Source organism: Hypanus sabinus, chromosome 1 (genome assembly GCF_030144855.1).
Source record: "Hypanus sabinus isolate sHypSab1 chromosome 1, sHypSab1.hap1, whole genome shotgun sequence".
Lineage (NCBI taxonomy): Eukaryota > Metazoa > Chordata > Chondrichthyes > Myliobatiformes > Dasyatidae > Hypanus > Hypanus sabinus.
Window position 1 is genome coordinate 169,504,599 of NC_082706.1, and position 22,449 is coordinate 169,527,047.

Genomic DNA, 22,449 nt, shown 5'->3' on the forward strand with positions numbered 1-22,449 from the left:
TCACATCGCTTATTTCACAACTACAAAATGTAAATGCTTTCTTGAAATCCCTATTGCCATGAAGATTGATCATGGAACTTTCCAACTACTTATTAATGGTACATGAGTATCAAAAAATATATGCCACCTCTAAAAGTTATATTTTCTTCTCCGATCTTTTCCTAAGTCATTGCATTTACAAGTTTACTGCCTTACCTGGCAGTTAACCAACTTCTAGACCATATCCTTGTGATTTTAGTAGCAGAGAACGAGTCAAACAGCTTGTGCACTGCATTTTGTAAATGATTAGGTTCTTATTTCACTAGAGTCCATTGTGGGAAGAATAGTTTGATAGGGTATACTGGTATAAGACAAACGACAATCATGATCAAGGGATATTTGGATGCATGTATTTTCTAATGCAGCCCACAAAATAAAGTGGGGTTTTGATTTTAAAATTCAGGCATGTAGGATTATTTGGTACAGGTTTCCCCCGTTATCCGAAGGTAGACCATTCCTATTAAACGGTTCGTAAGCTGGAATGTCGTAAAGCAATTACCATTTATTTATATGGGAAAAATTTGTGAGCATTCCCAGACTCAAACAATAGCCTACAAAATTATGCCAAGTAACATAAAACCTAAAATAACAGTAACATATAGTAAAAGCAGGAATGACAGGATAAATACACAGACTAGATAAAGTAGAAATACTTTTCTGCAATCATTGCAGCACTGTCTAGTGTAGCGAAAATTTCATGCAAGCGCTCTCGGCAGAAGCACTCTCTCTGGTAACCTTTAACCTATGAAGCTGTCAAATCATACCAAATAACACATAAAAATACACGGCCTACATAAAGTAGAAATAATGTATGTAAGGTGTAGTTTTATTTTCTGGAATTGGAAAGACAGCGAGCACACTGATGATGGTGTATTGCTCGGCAATTTTTTTTCCAATAAATTGCAGTTATGTCACAGATAAACACTTGCTTATACGAATAACCTCCTTCTGTAATTACTTTCTTCAGTTCTGCTAGGAACTTTTTGGCAGCTTCAGTATCAGCCGAAGCACTCTTTCCAGTAAACGTTAAACTACGAAGCTGCCCTTGCCTCAGAAATCGATCAAATCACCCATGACTACCTTTAAATTCCACTTCCGCAACACTTTCGTTACCATCGTCCAATGCTTTTTGTTTCAGCTTATTAAAAAGACTGACTCCTTAAGTATAAGATAACTTAACGAAACACCACACTTTGTACACCCATCAATCCACTCAAGCAATAGACTTTCCATTTTATCCATTATTGGATGCCGACTAAAAGAGACCACTTTGCTATGAGCAGAACCAATAGTAACATCGGCAGCTTTCAAGATCTTTCTCTCTGCCTGTAAATAGTGCAAATGGTGGACAGAGGCAAGTTCAGCATGAGGACAATGTCTTTACTTAGTTCACCACGATCGAAACGCTTAATTATATCTAGTTTTATGCTAAGTGTAACACCCTTACAAGCTCTTTTAGGCTTTTCCAATAACTTAGAACTCATCTTGCTAACAGATGCTCAAAATAAATCGAGATAAAGCACAGTTGCTCACAAGCACGTGTTTAAGCTATGGTGGCTAGAATGCAGTTCCGGGGGAGGAGCTGCTCGGGGTGTGCATTTTTATTTTCGTAAAAGTGAAAACAATTTTCAGCTAGCTAAAACAGATAACTAATGTAGGTCTTTCGTAACAGTGAGCTGTCGTAAAGGGAATGTTCGAAAAACGGGGGCCACCTGTACTTCCTTCATCAGCCTGACTTAGAATAGTTACCCCAAAACACAGAATCCAATAAAAATGTTTTGGTCTATAAATCTGCATGATATAAAATAATTATTTAATCACTGAGCCAATGGGGTAGGAACACTCAGGTGAAAATGGGGACAAGGGGGAACACAGAATAATCATAAACATCACAAAATTATTAAAAGGTCTTTAGTTTTATTTTGAAAAGAACAATTCTGCTATTTTAAAAGGGTTATAAGGTAATATTTGATTTATTTTAGTCTTACATTAAAACATTTAGATAAAGTGGCTATTTTGTCATTCATTCAATACAACCATAATATTTGACAATTTTTTTTGAATATATTCAACTTCAACTTAAGATTTTTAAATGCTTACCTTAGAACAAGAACAATGCATCACGTTCGGGTAGGACTTGAAAATGACATTTTCTGGATTGATGATAGTTTTTAATTTACTAGAAGTAAGATTACCAAATGCTAGAGGCACAAGCTGGTCTGCCTCTCCATGACATTGAAGAATATGCATATCCTTGTTCGGACTATTAGCAGCTGCCTGGGGAACAAAACAATAATAACTAGTAGGACATAGAGATTCACTGATTAATAAAAATAAGTAGGAATAAAAGTTGTGTGTGAAACTCTCAAAACACCTGATGACCCCAAGTTATATCATTGATGATACGTTCAGAGCATCCTAAGGTATATTCTTAAAAAAACACATAAATGAAAATCCTAAAAAATAAATATGCTAAGGTCATGTTTCCATTTAAATTTGTACATGCTTAGTCAAGTAGTCAATTTTCAGCAGATATAAACTGAAATGATTACTATTTAACCTTTCCATTACATGTGGCAAACATAACTCAAAAACACTTTGATATATAACACTTGCAAATGTATAATCAAAATAATCCATTAATAACAGTATTTTTCTTCAAATGCATTACAAATTTTGTCACTGTGCAAGTTATCGATGCCCACAATTTAACTGCATAAATCTCACTATATTACTGAGATAATCATGGCTAGATAAATCATGGCAGAATTTTAGTCAAATAACTGGGTTTGGACAGAGAACTGCTGGCAATAAATCTCGTTTAATAAAAATTCCTTCCTAAGCTTTTGCTATTAAGCAATATATAGTAAGACAGAAGAATGCATTATAACTGAAAACATATATTGCAAGTTCGTAGTTGAAACAGCAAAGGAACACACTTTTCAGCCTTAAACATATTCACAATATAATTAGGAATGGGTACCGAATTGATAATTGCAGGATCCATGTGTCTATTTTCTGTCCATTGGAGCCATGTATATAATTTTAGTCTATTTAACTTGGTGGGATGTTTACTATGGTACTGTCAAGTGGCTTGGGGCGTGGTAGAAGCAAATGAACATATTTACATTTTGTGTTAGCTATTTGTTAGCCAGAGAGAGTGAGCCACGGTCAATGATATTTTTTGTTGACTGCTTAAATATGTTTTGCAATTGGAATGCTAATGTATACTTAGTTTGACAAATTATATTGTTTAGTTATGTTGATTTGAATTTAGTTTTGTTAGTTAAAAAAAAATCGATACAAGATCATTTATCTTTGCTGGTTTCTTATTAAAGGATCAAATGTACCCTTTTCGATTTGGAAATTCATTATATGGAAGCACATCATACAGTGTCAATTACTCTGGTCTCGTCTCTCAGCGGTATTGGTTTGTCTTCCAATAACCACTACAATACTTAATGAATCATGTAAACTAACCTTCTGATAGTGTAATGTATAATTGAATAGAGAAGGAACTGTTACAGTTAGAATAAATTGTTTTACTTAATACAAGAAATAGGTAAAAAAGATTTTAAAACTTGCACTTCGTTGCAAAGGAATCAAGAACAGGATCAAGTTTGATATCACCAGCATATGTTGTGAAATTTATTAACTTTGCGGCAGCAGTACAATGCAATACATAATAGAAACACAGAAAACCTACAGCACAATACAGGCCCTTCAGCCCACAAAGTTGTGCCAAACATGTCCCTACCTTAGAAATTACTAGGCTTACCCATAGCCCTCTATTTTTTTAAGCTCCATGTACCTATCCAAAAGTCTCTTAAAAGACCCTATTGTATCCGTCTCCACTACCATTGCCAGCAGCCCATTCCACACACTCACCACTCGAGTAAAAAACTTACCCCTGACATCTCCTCTGTACCTACTCCCCAGCACCTTAAACCTGTGTCCTCTTGTGGCAACCATTTAGCCCTGGGAAAAAGCCTCTGACTATCCACACGATCAATGCCTCCCATCATCTTATACACCTCTATCAGGTCACCTCTCATCCTCCTTCGCTCCAAGGAGAAAAGGCCGAGTTCACTCGACCTATTCTCATAAGGCATGTTCCCCAATCCAGGCAACATCCTTGTAAATCTCCTCTGCACCATTTCATTGGTTTCCACATCCTTCCTATGGTGAGGTGACCAGAAATGAGCACAGTACTCCAAGTGATGTCTGACCAGGGTCCTATATAGCTGCAACATTACCTCTCAGCTCCTAAATTCAATTTCACGATTGATCATATACACCATATACAGAGTCAACCTGCACAGCTGCTTTGAGCATCCTATGGAGTCGGACCCCAAGGTCCCTCTGACCCTCCACACTGCCAAGAGTCTTACCATTAATACTATATTCTGCCATCATATTTGACCTACCAAAATGAACCATTTCACACTTATCTGGGTTGAATTCCATCTGCCACTTCTCAGCCCAGTTATCAATGTCCCACTGTAACCTTTGACAGCCCTCCACACTACCTACAACACCCCCAACCTTTGTGTCATCAGCAAACTTACTAACCCATCCCTCCACTTCCTCATCTAGGTCATTTATAAAAATTACTAAGAGTCAGGGTCCCAGAACAGATCCCTGAGGCACACCACTGGTCACCGACCTCCATGCAGAATATGACCCATCTACAACCGCACTTTGCCTTCCGTGGGCAAGCCAGTTCTTCTTCCACAAAGCAATGTCCCCTTGGACCCCATGCCTCCTTACTTTCTCAATAAGCCTTGCATGGGGTACCTTATCAAATGCCTTGCTAAAATCTATATACACAACATCTACTGCTCTTCCTTTATCAATGTGTTCAGTCACATCCTCAAAAAAATTCAATCAGGCTTGGAAGGCACGATTTGCCCTTGACAAAGCCATGTTGGCTATTCCTAATCATATTATCTCTCTCCAAATGTTCATAAATCCTGCCTCTCAGGATCTTCTCTGTCAATTTACCAACCACTGAAATAAGAGTCACTGGTCTATAATTTCCTGGGCTATCTCGACTCCCTTTCTTGAATAAGGGAACAATATACACAACCCTCCAAATCCTCAGGAAGCTCTCCCATCCCCATTGATGATGCAAAGATCATCGCCAGAGGCTCAGCAATCTCCTCTCTCGCCTCCCACAGTAGCCTGGGGTACATCTCATCTGATCCCGGTGTCTTATCCAACTTGATGCTTTCCAAATATCCTCTTTCTTAATATCTACATGCTCAAGTAATCTCTCCCCAGTAGCCTTAGCAAACCTCCCCACCAGGATATTGGTCTCCCTGGGATTCAAGTGCAACCTGATCTTTTTGTACAGGTCACACCTGCCCCAAAAGAGGTCCCGATGATCCAGGAATCCGAATCCCTGCCCCCTGCTCCAATTCCTCAGCCATGCATTTATCCTCCACCTCATTCTATTCCTATACTCACTGTCACGTGGCACAGGCAGTAATCCTGAGATTATTACCTTGGCGGTCCTACTTCTCAACTTCCTTCCTAACTCCCTGTAGTCTGTTTTCAGGACATCTTCCCTTTTCCCTATGTCATTACAATACATAAGAATAGAAAAAATGAATTAAAGTATTACTCCACTTGGAGTACGGTGCTCAGTTCTGGTCATCTCACTATAGGAAGGATGTGGAAACCATAGAAAGGGTACAGAGGAGATTTGAGAAAACCCAGAAGTGCTCTTCTAGCACTTGTTGCTTGAGGTTGTATAGACTTTTTTTTCTTGTCATTATTCCCTAAACAACACAGTGTAACAACTATTTACATAGCATTTACATTATATTAGGTATTATAAGTAATCTAGAGATGATTTAAAGTATACTGGAGGATGTGCATAGGTTATCGTGGATCGGGATCAAAAAACAACCCGTAACTTCTCTTAAACAGGTACATCCGGTATTATTTAGTGTCAGTTAGTCAAACGTTTGTACATAGTATATATTTTATCTTTCTATGCATATGAAACACTTAAGAAACATATGTATTTCAACAACTAAACCACTGCATTGCTCAGTAATAATTGTAGCTTTCATCGGGGTAGGGCCTTTCTCACTTTATCAATTAAAATTGTTCCGATCGTTGACCGACTGTTGCCTAACGCTTTTCCAATGACTGATGGCGTTTCACTTCTTTCCAATTGCTTTATTATTTCCACTTCATTTTCAGTCGCGATCATGATTATTTTTGTGAACAGAAACAGTGTGAATTCAGAGTTCCGCTGGGTCCTAAAGACCACCACACTGAGACAGGTTAAATAAGGGACTCGAGCATCCTCGTTTTTTGGTATCTGCAAGGGGTCCTGGAATCAATCCCTTGTGGATAAGGAGGGAAGGTGGGGGGGGGGGGAGAGAGGAGGGGGGGAGAGGGGGAGAGAGGGGGGGAGAGGGGGGGGAGAGGGGGTAGTGTGTGTGTGTGTGTAAAAAATAAAGATTACATTAACTAATTAGTGCAAGAACAGAAATAGAGTTGAAATAGTTCTCGTGGGTTCAATGTCTATTCAGAAATCGAATGGCAGGGAGCAAGAAGTTGTTCCTGAATCATTGAGTGTGTGTCTTCAGGCTTCTGGACCTCCTTCCTGATGGTAGCAATTAGAACAAGGCATGACATGGGTGATGGGGGGTCCTTAATAATGGAAAGGAAGATACAAAGATCCAGGCTTTGGGGCTTTTTGGTCAGAACTATAGGAACTGTAGTCAATAAGCAGCATTCTGACATAGGTACTTGTACAGTCCCGAAAATCCAAAGCCCTGTGAAGAGCCAAAGCGATTGCATCCACCACAGACCATTTGCGGCAATAGGTAAATTGCAGTGGGTCCAGGTACTAGACGAGACAGGAATTCATTCTGGCCATAACCAACCTCTGAAAGCACTTTATCACCATAGATGTGAGTGCTACTGGATGATAGTCATTAAGGCATCTCACTATGCTCTTCTTGGGCACTGGTATAATTGGTAGGTGGAAACTTCAGCAATGAGATATTGAAAATGGCTTTGAACATCTCTGCCAGTTGGTTAGCTCAGGTTTTCAGAGCCCTATCAGGTACTCCATTGGGTCCTGTCACCTTGTGAAGGTTCACCCTCTTAAAAGACAGCCTGATGACAGAGATTACAGGTTCACCGGGTGTTGCGGGAATCCACAAAGCTGTAGTTCAGATGCATATAGAATATTATCCCATATTCTTCATTAAATTCAAAGTTGCATTATGATTAAACCCACTGGTTTATCATAATACACTAGAGAAGGGGTTCCAAATGTTTTTATCCCACAGACCCCCACTATTAATTGTGGGGTCAGAGAACTCTAGATTGAAAACCCCCATATTAGAGTGAAACTGAAAGCCAAAATGACCAATAGCTGTGATTTAGTTGGTAGCATTCTCTTCTCTGGTAGTTAAGAGTTCAAATACTTCTTCAGAGAATCAAGTACAAAGTTAACACTCCAATACAGCACTAAGAATGACCGCATTGTTCGATGTGTCATATTGTATATGGCACATTAAACTGAGACTTTATTAACTCTTGCGTGATGATAAAAGATCAAATTCCACTCTTTCAGGGGCAGTTATCCCTGATATCCTGGTCCAAATTAACAATATTTTGCTCTGTATTCATCATTATCATCTTTTCAAAACAAGTTAATAATCTCCAAGACCTAGGCCTCCATACTTGCTTGTGTAACTGGATCCTCACTTTCTTCACTATCAGAAACCAGTCAGTTTGGATTGACAGCATCTCCTCCACAATCACTATCAGCACAGGTACACCACAGGGCTGTGTACTTAGTCCCCACTATACTTGCTTAATACCTATGACTGTGAGTGCAAGCACAGCTCCAATGCCATATTCAAGTTTTTGACAACATAACTGCTGTTGGCCAAATCAAAGATGGAGATGAATCGGCATAGAGGAAGGAGATTAAAAATCTGGCTGAACGATACTACAACCTCACTCAATGTCGACAAAACCAAACACCTAACAACTGACCACAGAAGGAGGAAACGAGATGTTCATGAGCCGGTTCTCACCAAATGATCAGAGGTAGAGTAGTATCTTTAAATTCATTGGCTTTTTCATTTTTGAGGATCTGTCCTGGGTTCAACATGCATATACCATCATAAAGAAGGCACAGCAGCATCTCTATTTTCTTATAAGTTTGCACAAATTCAGCATGTCATCTAAAACTTTGACAAATTTCTATAGATGCACAGTGAAGATTATCCTGACTGGTTGCATTGTGGCCCGTATGGAAACATCAATGCCCATGAATGGAAAAACCTTTATGGATACAGCCCAGTCCAACACAGGAAAAGCCCTCCCACCATTTTGCACATCTTCAGGGAGCGCTGACACAAGAAAGCAACATCCATTGTCAAGAACCTCCACCAGAATCAAGAACAATTATTAACCTTCAACCATCAGGATTTAGATTCAGCTTGGATAACTTCACTCAGCTCCACACTGAACTATTCCACAACCAATGGATACACTTTCAAAGACTCTAAAAGCTAATGTTCCCAATATTATATATATATTTTTGTAATTGCACAGTTTGTCTTCTTATGCACATTGGATGTTAATCCATCTTACTGTGTATTATTGATTCTATTGTTTCTTTGTAAATACTGTGATTGCCTGCAAGAAAATGAATCTCAGGGTATGTTGACATAATGTACTTTGATAATAAATTTACTTTGAACTTTGAAATAAATTTCTCCAAGAGATATAAATATGTTACTTGGACATCACTAATATTATTGTCATAATAACATAATTGTCAGTGTGAAGTTCAGTGAAAAAGGGTGCATGGATGATTGATAAGGGCATTTCCCACTTGGAATTAGAATGAAAATTCAAAAAGTTGTTATTCCACTCAGACTATCCCACCCCTTAAGTGTGTTAAATAATTTCAACTGATGCATTTTCAGAAAAAGATCAGTTGCTGGGAATAGCGTTGTAGCAGAAAGCTGGGACATGAGTCTCTGAGGAAATGACATCCTGTGTTTGTAAGTTAAATAGTCCTAACTGAGGATGGTGCCAGTTTCCAGTGGCAAGCCTCTACAGGATAGATCCTGGTTTGTCTAATTTCTTTTAACTTTTGACAAAATAGATCTTATTAAGTCCAGATTCTGTTTGTGACCTGTTCCTTCTGCAGGTGAAAGTTGCATTTCAGAAAATGCTCAAAGCATCCAGGTCATTTCAAGTTAAACAATCTGACTAATGATCTTCAACCTGAAAGTTTTAATTTTCAAAGTTTCTAAGTAAATTGATTATCAAAATATGTATATCATATACAACCTTGAGATTCATCTTCTTGCGCAGCCACAAAACAAAGAAACAATAGAATCCACAAAAACAGCACACAGCCAAGACTGACAAACATCCAATATGCAAAAAATAAAAACAAATCCTGTAAACAATTTAAAAAAAGTAAACAAATACACTGCAATATAAACTGCAGTGCCTGAAAGTGAGTTCACAGCCACGGAGCCAGTTCGGGACTGAGGTGAGTGAAGCAGTCTAGGAGCCTGACGGCTGCAGGCCACAGCTGCAGAGCCAGTTTAGCCTTTGAGGGAGAACTTGGTCCAGGAGCCAGATGGCTGCAGATCACAGCTCATCGTTCCATAGATGCTGTCTGACCCATTGAATATTTCCAGCATTTACTAATTTTATTTCAGATTTTCAGCATCTACAATTATCATTTAAATATGTCTTGCATGCTGGTCAACTTTGCAGATAACAGTCTCATACATCAGATACATGACAAATTTATAAGTTTCTTAATGGACTTTAAAAATCCAAAGGATGTCTCAGATATTGAAGAAAAAGCCTTTTCTAATTGAAAATTGATAATCTAGCACACATAAACATGGCAACATGTACAGAAAGAATTTTTAGGCCATTTTAAATGCCTAAGAATTCAAAGGATAGGAATCTCCATTACAATAAATCTAGTTTAATAGTTGAAGTTAGTTGTTTACTATCTTTACAACAGTCATAAAATTGCACTACATTTTCCTTAAATAATGTGACTGTTCGAAGTATGGATTTAAGGATTCCATGACTGACTTCACTAATGGATCAGTAATATTACCATATTTGTGATAATACAAGATTTCCACATATGACCAAAACTAGATATGGAAATTATAGTTGCCAAACTAAAACAACCTTTTATATACAGTTTTACTACTTCTTCAAAAAAAGGTTTTCTCTGCTTTCAGTGGAATCATTTTTTCTTAAAATATACAATATCACTCAAGTTTAATCTTCAAAGTTTCTCCCTCTTATCTTGCAGAGTAGAGAGTGTCACAGATCTTTAATAATGACCCAAATGAAGATATGGTTATTTAATTAGTACCTCTGGAAAAGCATTCCGAAGTGGAAGCCAACAGCTAAGGGCAATCACACCTCCAAGCTTCTGATGTGTTGTCAACGCTGTGTACAATGACAGAGCACCTCCCTATAGAATAAATTAAACAATGAGGCTTAATAATCATTAAATGCATTAAATAGACTTATCATTGCTAACATTTTAATGCTGATGCTCTAACTGAAGCTTAACTTTTTTTTATTAAAAAGTGCTCTGGCTGATATTTGTCGATCCATCTGCAATAAGTCATCAAATAAGGATAAGAACAGAATATGCTGAAAACACTCAGCAAAGAATGGAGGAGTTGAAGAATTTGAAAACAATTTCAGAAGGCTATAATTTGCCCAGATGGAAGATGAGGAACATTCCTCAAGCTGTCTTGGGTCTCATTACATTAGTTCAAGCGAACACATACAGAAAGCTTTTTTGATCCGTATCAAAACTGGCCATTCATTATAGTGGTTCAGTTTTTCTCTCCATTTGCATAGCCTAACCTATTTGGCTTGTCCTACACTTCAGCTAATACCACAAAGCATCATGCATTTTAACTGCCATATTAGCCCATTTAGTCTATGCAGCTCTTCCCAAACTTGTTACTGAGAATTAACTCTACCCTAGTTCTGAGAAAAGGTCTTGAACATGAAGCGTTAACTTTTTCACTTTCCATTGATGCTGGTGACATGTTGTTCCCAGCATTTTCTGTTTTATTTCAGATTTTATGAAATAACTTTTAAAAATATATTCATTATTGTAAAATAGGAAATAATTCTAACTTTCATTAGAAATTTAATCCAGTAATGAATTCTATAATGAATAACTCAATCATAGTTAGAACATATATGCCCCATCTTAGAATGAAAAGCAATCTAATGATGCTCCATTAGAAAGTTCAGAAAAATCAGCTTACATTTGTTTTCTAATTCTACATTGTTAGCTTTAAAAATATTTAATATGCTGATTATATTATTTCTAATACATATAATTCAGAAAAATGGAAAAACTGCAAAAAAAAACACAAATTAAATAAATGTGTCAGTAACAGCTGGGTTCCAAGACAAACTTTTTTTTGTGTCACATCAGGCCATGTCTTAAAAATTGACTGGAAGGGGATACTGATCAATGCATAAAGAAATTATTGAAGTTACTTTCTTTGAAATTACAGGACACCTTTGAAAAGACCAAATGAAAACAAACACAATGTCCGATGAACATATTTTACCTGAGAAAATCCTCCCAAAATAATTCGATGAGATGGTATTCCATTCTTAACTTCAAGATCTATCATTGCTTTAACTGGAAAAAAGGTGATAAAAATAAACAGATGTTGCACAATTTCATGTAATGTATCAAAAATATGGAATTTGCTTAGTTGCAGTTGAAACTGACTTCCAAATTTATATCAACAGGTTATCTAAGAAAACCCTCGTCTTTCAACATCCATGTGAAATCTTCAGATTGTGTAAACATTCTTTTCTCCATCAATTCCAAAGTCCCACTCCACAATAAATACAAGGTCATCATTCCTACCACACCCCTTTCTGCATTTCCTACCAGTTTCTGATCCCAAAAGTATAAAGATTTAAGTCACAAATGAAATTTCCATTATTCTGACCACGTTGTTTTATCTCTTCTCAGTCTGCCTTTATCTACTGATGATGCCCATTGCTTCACTCCTGTGCCAATGCCATTTCCCTACTGCCCGGTTCCTCTTTCACTTGATTTCATTACTTGAAATTGTAAAGCAAGAAAAACTTTGAAAAGAGTGAGCTTACTGCTGATTTTGAAAAGGCAAACCACAGGGGTGTGTGTTTCATGGTAAACTCTGTAGTGCTCCAATGAGGTGGCTTTGTTGTACTCGTGTTTCCCCAACCTGGAACACCTAACGGTCAAGTGCCAACTTCACTATTTACCAGGAGATTTCTACTCTGTAATCCTGACTGCAGTTTGCATAACACTATCGGCTGACTGTAATCAGGCACTTGAGATACTGAGTGGTGCCGGTACCAAACAAGAAACAGTCCACCCCAATGCATCGTCAGGGACTTCAATCAGGCTTGTTTTAAGAAATCTCTGCACACAAGACCACTGTATACTATGATAAAGAATGCTTACCGTACCAAGCCAAGACCACATTTCGAGAAAATGTGATCACTTGGCTATCTTCTGCTACCTGCATACAGAGGTAGCAAGGGTCCAGAGATAAGGACAACAAAGAGGTGGTCTAGGGAGGTGGAGGAGAGGCTACAGAATTGCTTTGAATTGGTGGACTAGGGCGTGTTCAAAGACTTATCAATGGAACTGAATGGATAAAACATGGTTCTCACAGACATTACAAAAAGCAGCCATAGACGAGTGTGTTATCAGAAAAACATTCAGTCTTCCCCAATCAGAAGTCCTGGATTAACCATAAATCCGCAATCTACTGAAGCCCACATCAGAGGCATTTAGGTTCAGCAACCACGGCAGTTGTCAAGAAAGCTGTGTCACGGATGAAGTGGCCATTCTGGACTAAACTGGAATCAATGAAGGATGCTCGATAGCTTGAATGCTATTACCTCCTGCAAACTGAAATCAAGCGACATAAGTGATAAAAGTGCTTTGCTCTCAGATGAGCTCAATGTATTCTATGCTTGCTTTGGCTGTCAAAGCTTAGAGGAACATTCATAAACTTCCACAGACCCCGATGACCTTGTAATTTCATCATCTTCAGCCGGACACGAGAGCATTCTGCTGGAGGGTGAACATCTAGCCCAGATGGGTTACCTCGCAGAGCACCAAAGACCTGGGCAACACACACAAAATGCTGAAGGAACTTAGCAGGCCAGGCAGCATCTATGGAAGAGCCCAAAACATTGACTGTTTACTCTTTTCCATAGATGCTGCCTGGCCTGCTCCAGCATTTTGTGCATCTTGCTTTGGATTCCAGCATCTGCAGATTTTCTTGTGTTTGTGATTCTACTAAAGACCTGTGTTGATCAAGTAACTGGAATATTCAACAATATCTTTAACCTGTTGCTTTGGCAGTCTGAGGTATCCACCTATTTTAATCAGGCTTCAATTATACCAGTGCCTAAGAAAAACATGGTAACCTGCTTCAATGACTATCATCCATTAGCACTTACATCCACAGTGATGAAGTGCTTTGAGAGGTTGGTGATGAAACATATCAACTCCTGCCTAAGAAGTGACTTGGATTCGCTCCTGTTTGCCTACTGGCACAATAAGTCCAAAGTAGATGCCATTTCATTGGCTCTTCACTCAACTCTGGAACATCTGGACAGCAAAGATGCATGTATTGAGATACTCGTTATGCTCAGCATTTAATACCATTATCAAAACTAATCAATAAGCTTTAAGATCAACATCCCTCAAAACTAATCAATAATTTTTAAGACCTTGGCCTCAATACCTCCATATGCAATTGCATCCTCAATGTCTTCACTTGCAGACACCAGTTTGGATTGATCACAAGACATAGGAGCAGAATTAGGCCTTTTGACACATCAAGTCTGCTCCACCATTCAATCATGGCTGATCCTTCCCTCCTCCCCCCACAGCCCCACTCCCCGTAATCTTTGATGCTGCATCCAATCAAGAATCTATCGAGCTCTGCCTTAAATATACCCAATGACCTGGCCAGCACAGCTGCCTATTGTAACAATTCCACAAATTCACTAACCTCTAGCTAAGAAATTTCCCTGCATCTCTGTTTTAAATGAATACCCTTCTATCTTGAGGCTGTGCCCTCCTGTCCTAGACTCCACCACCACAGGAACCATCCTTTGCATATCTACTCCGCCCAGGCCTTTCAACATTCGAAAGGTTTCAATGAAATCTCCCCTCATCATTCTATGTTTCAGCAAGTACAGATCCAGAGCTATCAAACGTTCTTGTTATCCTCGCCTTTTATTCTGACAGGAATATACTAACTTTGCACTCTCGAAATTTGACTTTTGAAGCCTCCAAGTACACTTTTGCCAGAAGACAACCTGTCCCAATCCACACTACGCAGATCCTGTCTGATACCATCAAAATTTGCCTTTCTCCAACTTAGAATCTTAAGCCAAGGACCAGACATAATTATCGTGAAACTAATGAAATTATTATCACTAGATACAAAGTATTCCCCTACAGAAACTAGTGCCACCTGCCCAGATCCATTCCGTAATAGGAGATCTTGTATCACACTCTCCCTAGTTGGGACCTCTATGGATTTAGGAAACTTTCCTAAACACATTTGACAAACACTAGCCCATTCAACCCTTTTACAGCAGCGGTAATTGAACCCAGGGTGCTATACTGTAAAGCAATGTGCTCATCACAATGCTACCGTGCCACTGTTTCTTGCAAAAGTCTGTGATCTCTCCACAAACTTGCTCCTTTAAATACCGTGAAATGTTGGATGGTCTATAATATAATCCTATTAGCGTGGCCATCCCTTTCTTATTCCTCAGCTCCACCCATATAGCCTCAGTAGACAAGCTCTCCAGTCAGTTCTGTCTGAGCATGTCTGTGATATTTTCCCTGACTAGTAATGCCACACCTACCCCCTTAATCCCTCCTGCTCTATCATGTCTAAAACAATGGAACCCTGGAACCAATATTGAGCTGCCACTCCAAACCCTCCTGCGACAAATCTCACTAATGGCTACAATGTTGTAGTTCTACTTGCTGGTTGACGCCCTAAACTCACCTGTCTTTACTATAATATTACTTGCATTGAAATATACGCAGCTCAGAACACTAGTTTCACTACGCTCAAGCTTTTGATTCCTGACTTAGCGTGTGGGCTGAACAATATTCTTCTCCACAACCGTCCCACTATCTTTTCTGGTGCTCTAACTTCCATTCATTTACAGCTCTAGTTTAAACCCCCTCTGTGCAGCACACCTTTCTGGTAAGTTATTAGTACTCCTCCAGTTCAGATGCAAACCATCCTTTCTGTAAGGGTCTCACCTTCCCTAGAATAAAGTCCATTATCCAAAAATCTGAAACCCTCTCTCCCATACCATCTCCTTAGCCACATGTTAAACTCTATGATCTTATTTTTGGCCTCATTAGCATGTGGCACAGATAGCAATCCTGTGATCACAACACTGAAGGTCCCGACCTTTAACTTAGCACCTAACTCCTGAAACTCACCGTAGGACATGGTCCATGACCGCTGGCTGTTCATCCTCCCACTTAAAAATGCTGTGAACTTGATTCTGAGAAGTTCCTGACCCTGGCACCATGGAGGCAACATACGATACGGGTATCTCGTTCTCGTTCACAGAACCTCCTATCTGCTCCCAAACCAATAAATCCCCTATCACTCCAGGTCACCTCTTCTCCATCGTTCTCTGATGAGCCACAAAGCCAGACTCAGTCAGAGACATGACCACTGTGTCTTTCCTCATCCCCACCTAACAGCATCCAAAGCAGTATGTCTGTTGTCGAGGGAAATGGCCACAGAGATAGTCTGCACTGGCTGTCTATCCCCTCTTCCGCTCCAGTAGTCAGACAGTTACCTGTGTCCTGCACCTTGGATTTAACTACTTCCCTGAATGTCCTGTCGATCAACCTGTCAGCCTCTCGAATGATCTGGAGTTCATCAAGTTCTAGCTTCAATTCCTCAACACAGTCTGAAAGAAGCTGCAGCTGGATGCATGTGTAGTCACCAGGGACAAAGAGAGCTCTGTCTTTCCACATCCCACAAGAGGAGGGAGGGAGGGTGGGAGGGAGAAAGGAAGGAAGGAAGGAAGGAAAGAGAATGTCTCTCTTCTCCTAAGCGTCTATGAGCCAAGGCCTGAACTCCACACTCTAGCAATAGCCTGCTCCCCTTAACTTCTTTTTAATGGGCCTTGCCAACTACCTAATTATGCACTATTCTTGGGAACTGTGGTGCACAGAATGACCCAAATGCCCCTGCTGGCTTCTTTTAAACTGCCTCCCCTGCTGCGCAATCCAGTATTTCCTCGGGAGCTGCAGCAAACAGAATAGATGACACAAAACTTTCAAAGCAACACTATTCTAAACAAAAGCTGCCTAATTAAGGCAAGAGTTATAGCCCAAGTTAATTAGGTTTTCTTATCTCACCACTTTCTGCGGCATTCTTGATGCCCCCCTCATCTTCAAGGGAATCCACAGTAAGTCCAAAGATATCAAACCTAAGGAAGAAAACAGTTTTAAACAAATTACATACACTTCTTGAGTTTTATTAAGTATTCAGTTTGATTTAGACATGCCGCTCAGAATTTAAAGGATTCACTTTATTTTGGTTTGCTCCCTGGGAAGTTGTTGGAATCGATTGTTATGACTGAAATTATGGAGTACCTGGAGGCACATGACAAGATAGGCCAAAGCCAGCATAGTTTCCTGAAAGGAAAATCCTGTCTGACTAACCTACTGCAACTTTTTGAGGAAATTACAAGCAGGGTAAACAAAGGAGAAGCAGTAAATGTGATGTACTTGGATTTTCAGAAGGTCTTTGACAAGGTGCCGCACATGAGGTTGCTTAGCAAGATAAGAGCCCCTGGAATTACAGAGAAGTTACTAGCATGGGTGGAGTATTGGCTGATCGGCAGAAAAGAGAGTGGGAATAAAGGGATCCTATTCTGGCTGGCTGCTGGTTACCAGTGGAGTTCCACAGGGGTCAGTGTTGGGACCACTGCTTTTGACGATAAATGTCAATGATTTGGACTATGGGATTAATTGATTTATAGCTAAATTTGCCAATGATACAAAGGTAGATGAAGGAGCGGGTAGTGTTGAGGAAACAGAGAGACTGCAGAGAGACTTAAATAGTTCAGGAGAATGGGCAAAGAAGTGGCAAATGAAACACAAAGTTGGAAAATGTATGTTCATGCACTTTGGTGGAAGAAATAAATGGGCAGACCACTAGATGGGGAGAGAATTCAAAATGCAGAGATGTAAAGGGACTTGGGAGTCACTGTGCATGATACCCTAAAGGTTAACCTCCAGGTTGAGTCGGTGGTGAAGAAGGCATATAAAATGTTGGCATTCATTTCTAGAGGTATAGAATATAAGAGCAGCGATGTGATGTTGAGACTCTATAAGGCACTCGTGAGACCACACTTAAAAGTATTGTGTGCAGTTTTGGGTTCCTTATTTTAGAAAGGATATACTGATATTGGAGAGGGTTCAGAGAAGATTCATGAGAATGATTCCATAAGTGAAAGGGTTACAGTATGAGGAATGTCTGGCAGCTCTTGGGCTGTATTCCCTGGAGTTCAGGAGAATGAGGGATGATCTCATAGAAACATTCCAAATGTTAAAAGGCCTGAACAGATTAGATATGGAAAAGTTATTTCCCATGGTAGGGGAGTCTAGGACAAGAGGGCACTATTTCAGGATTGATGGACGTCCATTTAAAACAGAAATGCAGAGAAATTACTTTAGTCAGAGGGTGGTAAATTGGTGGAATTTGCTGTCACGAACTGCTATGGAGGCCAAGTTATTGGGTGTATTTAAGGCAGAGATAGATAGGATCTTGATTAGCCAGAGCAAAAAGGGTATGGGGATGACTGGAAGAATTGGATCAGCCCATATGTGAATGGTGGAGCAGATCCAATGGGCCAAATGGCCTACTTTTGCTCCTATATCTCACGAAAGCTTATATTTCCTATAGTGTTCATGGTGATCACAGCTTGAAGCCATTTACTGCCTTTTTATGTCTTCTCTGAAGGCCTTATTATGTTGTAATGCAGTTGCTTTATCACTCGTGTTAAGACTTTATTCTTGTATACTTTTATCATGATATTTATTTTCAAATGTTTCTATATTTCCACATGGTATCTCCATGAATACTTTCTCCTCACAAGGCTTGTGGGGTTTGCCTTTTCTTTAGATTTTGTTTGACTAACCTTATTCTTTAAAATATTCAAATTTAGTGCTACATGGCATTGTACTAAACCATATTTATTAAACTTTACCTTACTATTTGATTCCTAACATTAAGTAATATTGATTCCTAAAGCATATTGAATGTGCTATTCTAAAGACTTATTCTTCAAAATGAATATAATGATTAATGCACTTCTGTACCCAAGGTGTCAATGCCCTTTAGCTTTGAAGTGCCAACAAATGTTAGGTGAAGGATAAATCTTGTTTATTAGCTTAATTGCAAACAGGTGTTTAATGAATAGCTGCGTTATCTACATTAACAATTTTCACTGTGGTAATTTTAAGCTTAAATGGTAAGTATTTCCAGAGCAACACTAAGGCGATGCATTTTGGAAAATCAAACCAACACGAGAATCACCACGAGCAGTTAAGTGCAATGAATAAAATATACTATAAATTACAACTCTTATTGCTCAAATTAGTCCATTGATGATGCTATATTACCTCTGCATTCCACTTCGTCCTGTCCCATCTGGAAAATGGTGCCTCATACGTCAGGGTGCTATTTATTGACTTCAGCTCAACGTTTAATATGATCATCCCTTAGAAGGTGGTGGGATAAACTGTCCTCATTGTGTCTCAACACCTCTCTCTGTAAGTGGATCTTGGACTTCTTGACAGAAACACCACAGTCAGTCTGTGTTGACAGCAACGTCTCTAGCTCCATCACGCTGCTGGTGCAAGACTATACTGCTAGATCCAGTTCAAACCAAATCATCAAGTTCCCTGATGACACAGCAGTGGTTGGCTGCATAAACAACAATGGCGAGAGTGTACAGAGAGGAGATAGAGTGGTTGATAGAATGGTGCAGGTACAAGTACAACTTGAGTCTCAATGTGGAGAAGACTAAAGAGAATATTGTGGACTTTAGGAAGGGGTTGGCTGACCACGCATCACTGTTGTGTTTTCTTGCTAAAAGAGTGGGTATTGAGGAACCAGGTGAGATTGTCCATTATGTGCACTCCCAGAAACTTGGTGCTCATAACTTTCTCCATGGAGGAGACATTTATATGCAGTCTCCATTTCTTGGGGAGATTGATGCGAGCGAGGCTCACCTACCCTCATTCTAACTAATTTTTACAGGAACACCATTATGACCAGTTGCATCATATCTGGTATCCGAATGCAAGGATACTGCAAGACCCAACAATGGATTATGAGGACGGCTAAGAAGATCATCAGGGTCCCTCTTCCACCTATCTGAGAAACCCTCTCTCACCGCTCACCTGCTGTGATCCCTGCTGCTCTTCAACTCTTTGACCGTGTGCTTATCCAGACCCGCGACTCTCTTTACTTCATCCTTCCCCCTCCAGATTTCACCTATCACCTTATGTTTCTCTTTCTCCTCCCCCCACCTTTTAAACCTATTCCTCAGCTTTTTTTCTCCAGTTCTGCCAAAGGGTTTTGGCTCAAAACATTGACTGTACTCTTTTCCTAAATGCTGACTGGCCTGCTGTGTTCCTCCAACATTTTGTGAGTGTTGCTCGGATTTTCAGCACTTGCAGATTTTCTTTAGTTTGTTATTGGCTTTTTTAGTTGCCTTTCGTTGGTTTTTAAAAACTTCCCACTATTTTTTTCTATATTATATGCCCTCTCCTTTCCTTTAATGCTGTCTTTGACTTCCCTTGTCAGACATCCTCCCTTTGTAAGGCATTGCACATATACTGCACCTTCTGAACTTTCTCCAGAAACAGCACTGCTGTTCTGTCATCATCCTTGCTAGTGTTCCCTTCCAATCAACTTCAGCCAGCAGCTCTCTCATGCCTCTGTAAGTCCCATTATTCCACCATTTCTGTATCTTCTCTCTTTCAAACTGCAGGGTGAATTCTATCATATTATGATCACTGTCTCCCAAGGATTCCTTTACCTTAAGCTCCCTAATCAAATTGATTACACAACACCCAATCCAGAATTATCTTTCCCCAAGTGAACTCAACCACAAGCTGCTCTAAAAAGCCATCTCAGAGGCGTACCACAAACTCTTTTGCCGACTCTCTTGGTGTCAGCAACAACCTGATTTCCCCAACCTACCTGCATACTGAAATCCCCCATAACATTGGACTTTATACGTACCTTTTCTATCTCCCATTGTAATTATTTTCCCACATTCTGTCTACTGTTCAGAGGCCTATATACAAGTCCAATCAGGGTCTTTTTACCGTTGCAATTTCTTAACCCTACCCACAAGAATTCTCCATCTTCTGATCTTACGTCACCTCTTTCTAAGGATTTGACTTCTCTTTTCTAAAAAAGAACAGAGCCACTACACTCCCTTTGCCTACCTGCTTGTCCTTTCAATTGAATGTGTATCCTTGGATGTTAAGCTCCCAAGAAGGATGTTTCAGCCACGACCCAGGGACGTCCACAACATTGCACCTGCCAATCTTCAAGATCATCTTCCTTATTCCATATATTGCGTGCACTTATTTATTTATTTATTGGGATAGGGCCAGAAGGGCCTATTCCAAACTTCAAATCATGCTGCCCAGCAATCCCCCAATTTAATCCCAGCCTAATATCAGGACAATTTACAATGACCAATTAACCTATCAATTGGCACACCTTTGGACTGTGGGAGGAAACAGGATCTCTTGGAGGAAACCCACGGTGTCACGGGGAGAATGCACAAACTCCTTACAGGCAGCTGTGGGAATTGAACCAGGGTCACTGGTACTGTAAAGATTTGTGCTGGCTGGTCAGCTGGAGACGCTCATGGAGTGAGTACCGTTTTGGATTCGCTCCATAACCTTTACTTTTTTTAACCTTTGATCACCCTTATTCAGCTTATTTTTACCTATACCGAAAGTTTCTTTATTCTTTTTTTTTGGATTTACTGCCAAGAGTTTGTTGTGAACTTTTGAAGATATGCAAACAGAAATGTCTCTCAGGTCTAAGGGACGGGATCCCGGACGTAATCCGAACAGTAACGGAAAAAAGCAGGCTCCGACACAACAAACACAATTAACTTTTGAATTGTTTATGGAGGTTTTGGATAGAAAATTTGCTGAACTACAACAATTTTTTAAAGAAGATATAAAGGCTTTTCAAGAGTACATGGTTAAGACGGATTTAGTAATTAAACAGCAACAAGCTCTTATTGCGTCTCTGCAAGAAGAAGCTCGGAAGCGAGATTTGACTATTGGAAAACTGCAACAGGATTTAATTTCGACCATTAAGCTGATGGAAGCCCTTAAAGCCAAGAGTGACGATTTTGAGAATTGGTCCAGAAGACAGAACTTACGTATACTTGGTCTTCCAGACGGCATAGAAAAAGATGACCCTTCGAAATATTTTGCTCAACTTTTAAAAGAAGCGTTTCCGACAATTTTCCCGAATAACCCCCCTTTATTGGATCGGGCACATAGAATTCGGCGTCGATCACCGAGTGCTACAGACAAACCTTCGGTGGTAATTGTCCGGTTCCATTATGTACATGACAAAGAACAAGTTATAAGAGCAGCTCGTCGGGTAGGAATGATTAAAATCAAAGATTTTTGCTTCTGCCTGATCGAAGATTTTAGTTCAGATCTTTTAAAAAGAAGGCTTCTTTTTAAACCGTTGATGGCTGAATGTTATGAGAAAAATCTGAAACCTGCGCTTCTATACCCTGCGAAGCTTCGAATTTCTCCGTCGAATGCTCCACGCCAGGTTTTCATTTCAACTTCAGAAGCGAGAAAATATCTGGAGGAGAACTTCCCTACTGCTACAGACACCAGTCTTTAATAAATGAATGATTCTGATCGTGTAAGATGGTTCTCGATCTCTTAAACCAGAATTATAATCTGGTTATTGGTGTAGGTTCATCCTACACTTTATACTCAAGTTAAAGTGTGTTTGCGTCATGTTAATTGTTTAGCCTTATACACTTTAATCATTTAACTACATACTTGTCTATTAACTTTGTTCCTTCGAAGGTATATTTTTAATTCTTTGAAGGTAAATTTTTCCTTGATTAAGATGGTGGTTTTTTGGAAAAGATTTTTGGTTTTGCTTAAGATGGCATTATGTTTATATTTTTCGCGTTTCTTCCGTACAATGCATCGCTTATCTTAGCTTAAATATTTTTTGTTTTGTCTGGGCCAGAGCC

The 22,449-nt window shown here is 39.5% G+C and overlaps 1 protein-coding gene across 1 annotated transcript in view; it reads right to left on the reverse strand.

Annotated features, from left to right (window-relative positions):
• LOC132400015 (acyl-protein thioesterase 1-like) overlaps positions 1–22,449 on the reverse strand; it is a 51,251-nt gene that overhangs the window by 2,288 nt on the left and 26,514 nt on the right. The window contains exons 5-8 of the mRNA XM_059981068.1: positions 16,535–16,605; positions 11,676–11,749; positions 10,445–10,546; positions 2,140–2,316 (exon numbers count right to left, since the gene is read on the reverse strand). Of these exons, the coding sequence (XP_059837051.1) occupies positions 2,140–2,316; positions 10,445–10,546; positions 11,676–11,749; positions 16,535–16,605 (424 nt within the window). The remainder of the gene's footprint in view (positions 1–2,139; positions 2,317–10,444; positions 10,547–11,675; positions 11,750–16,534; positions 16,606–22,449) is intronic.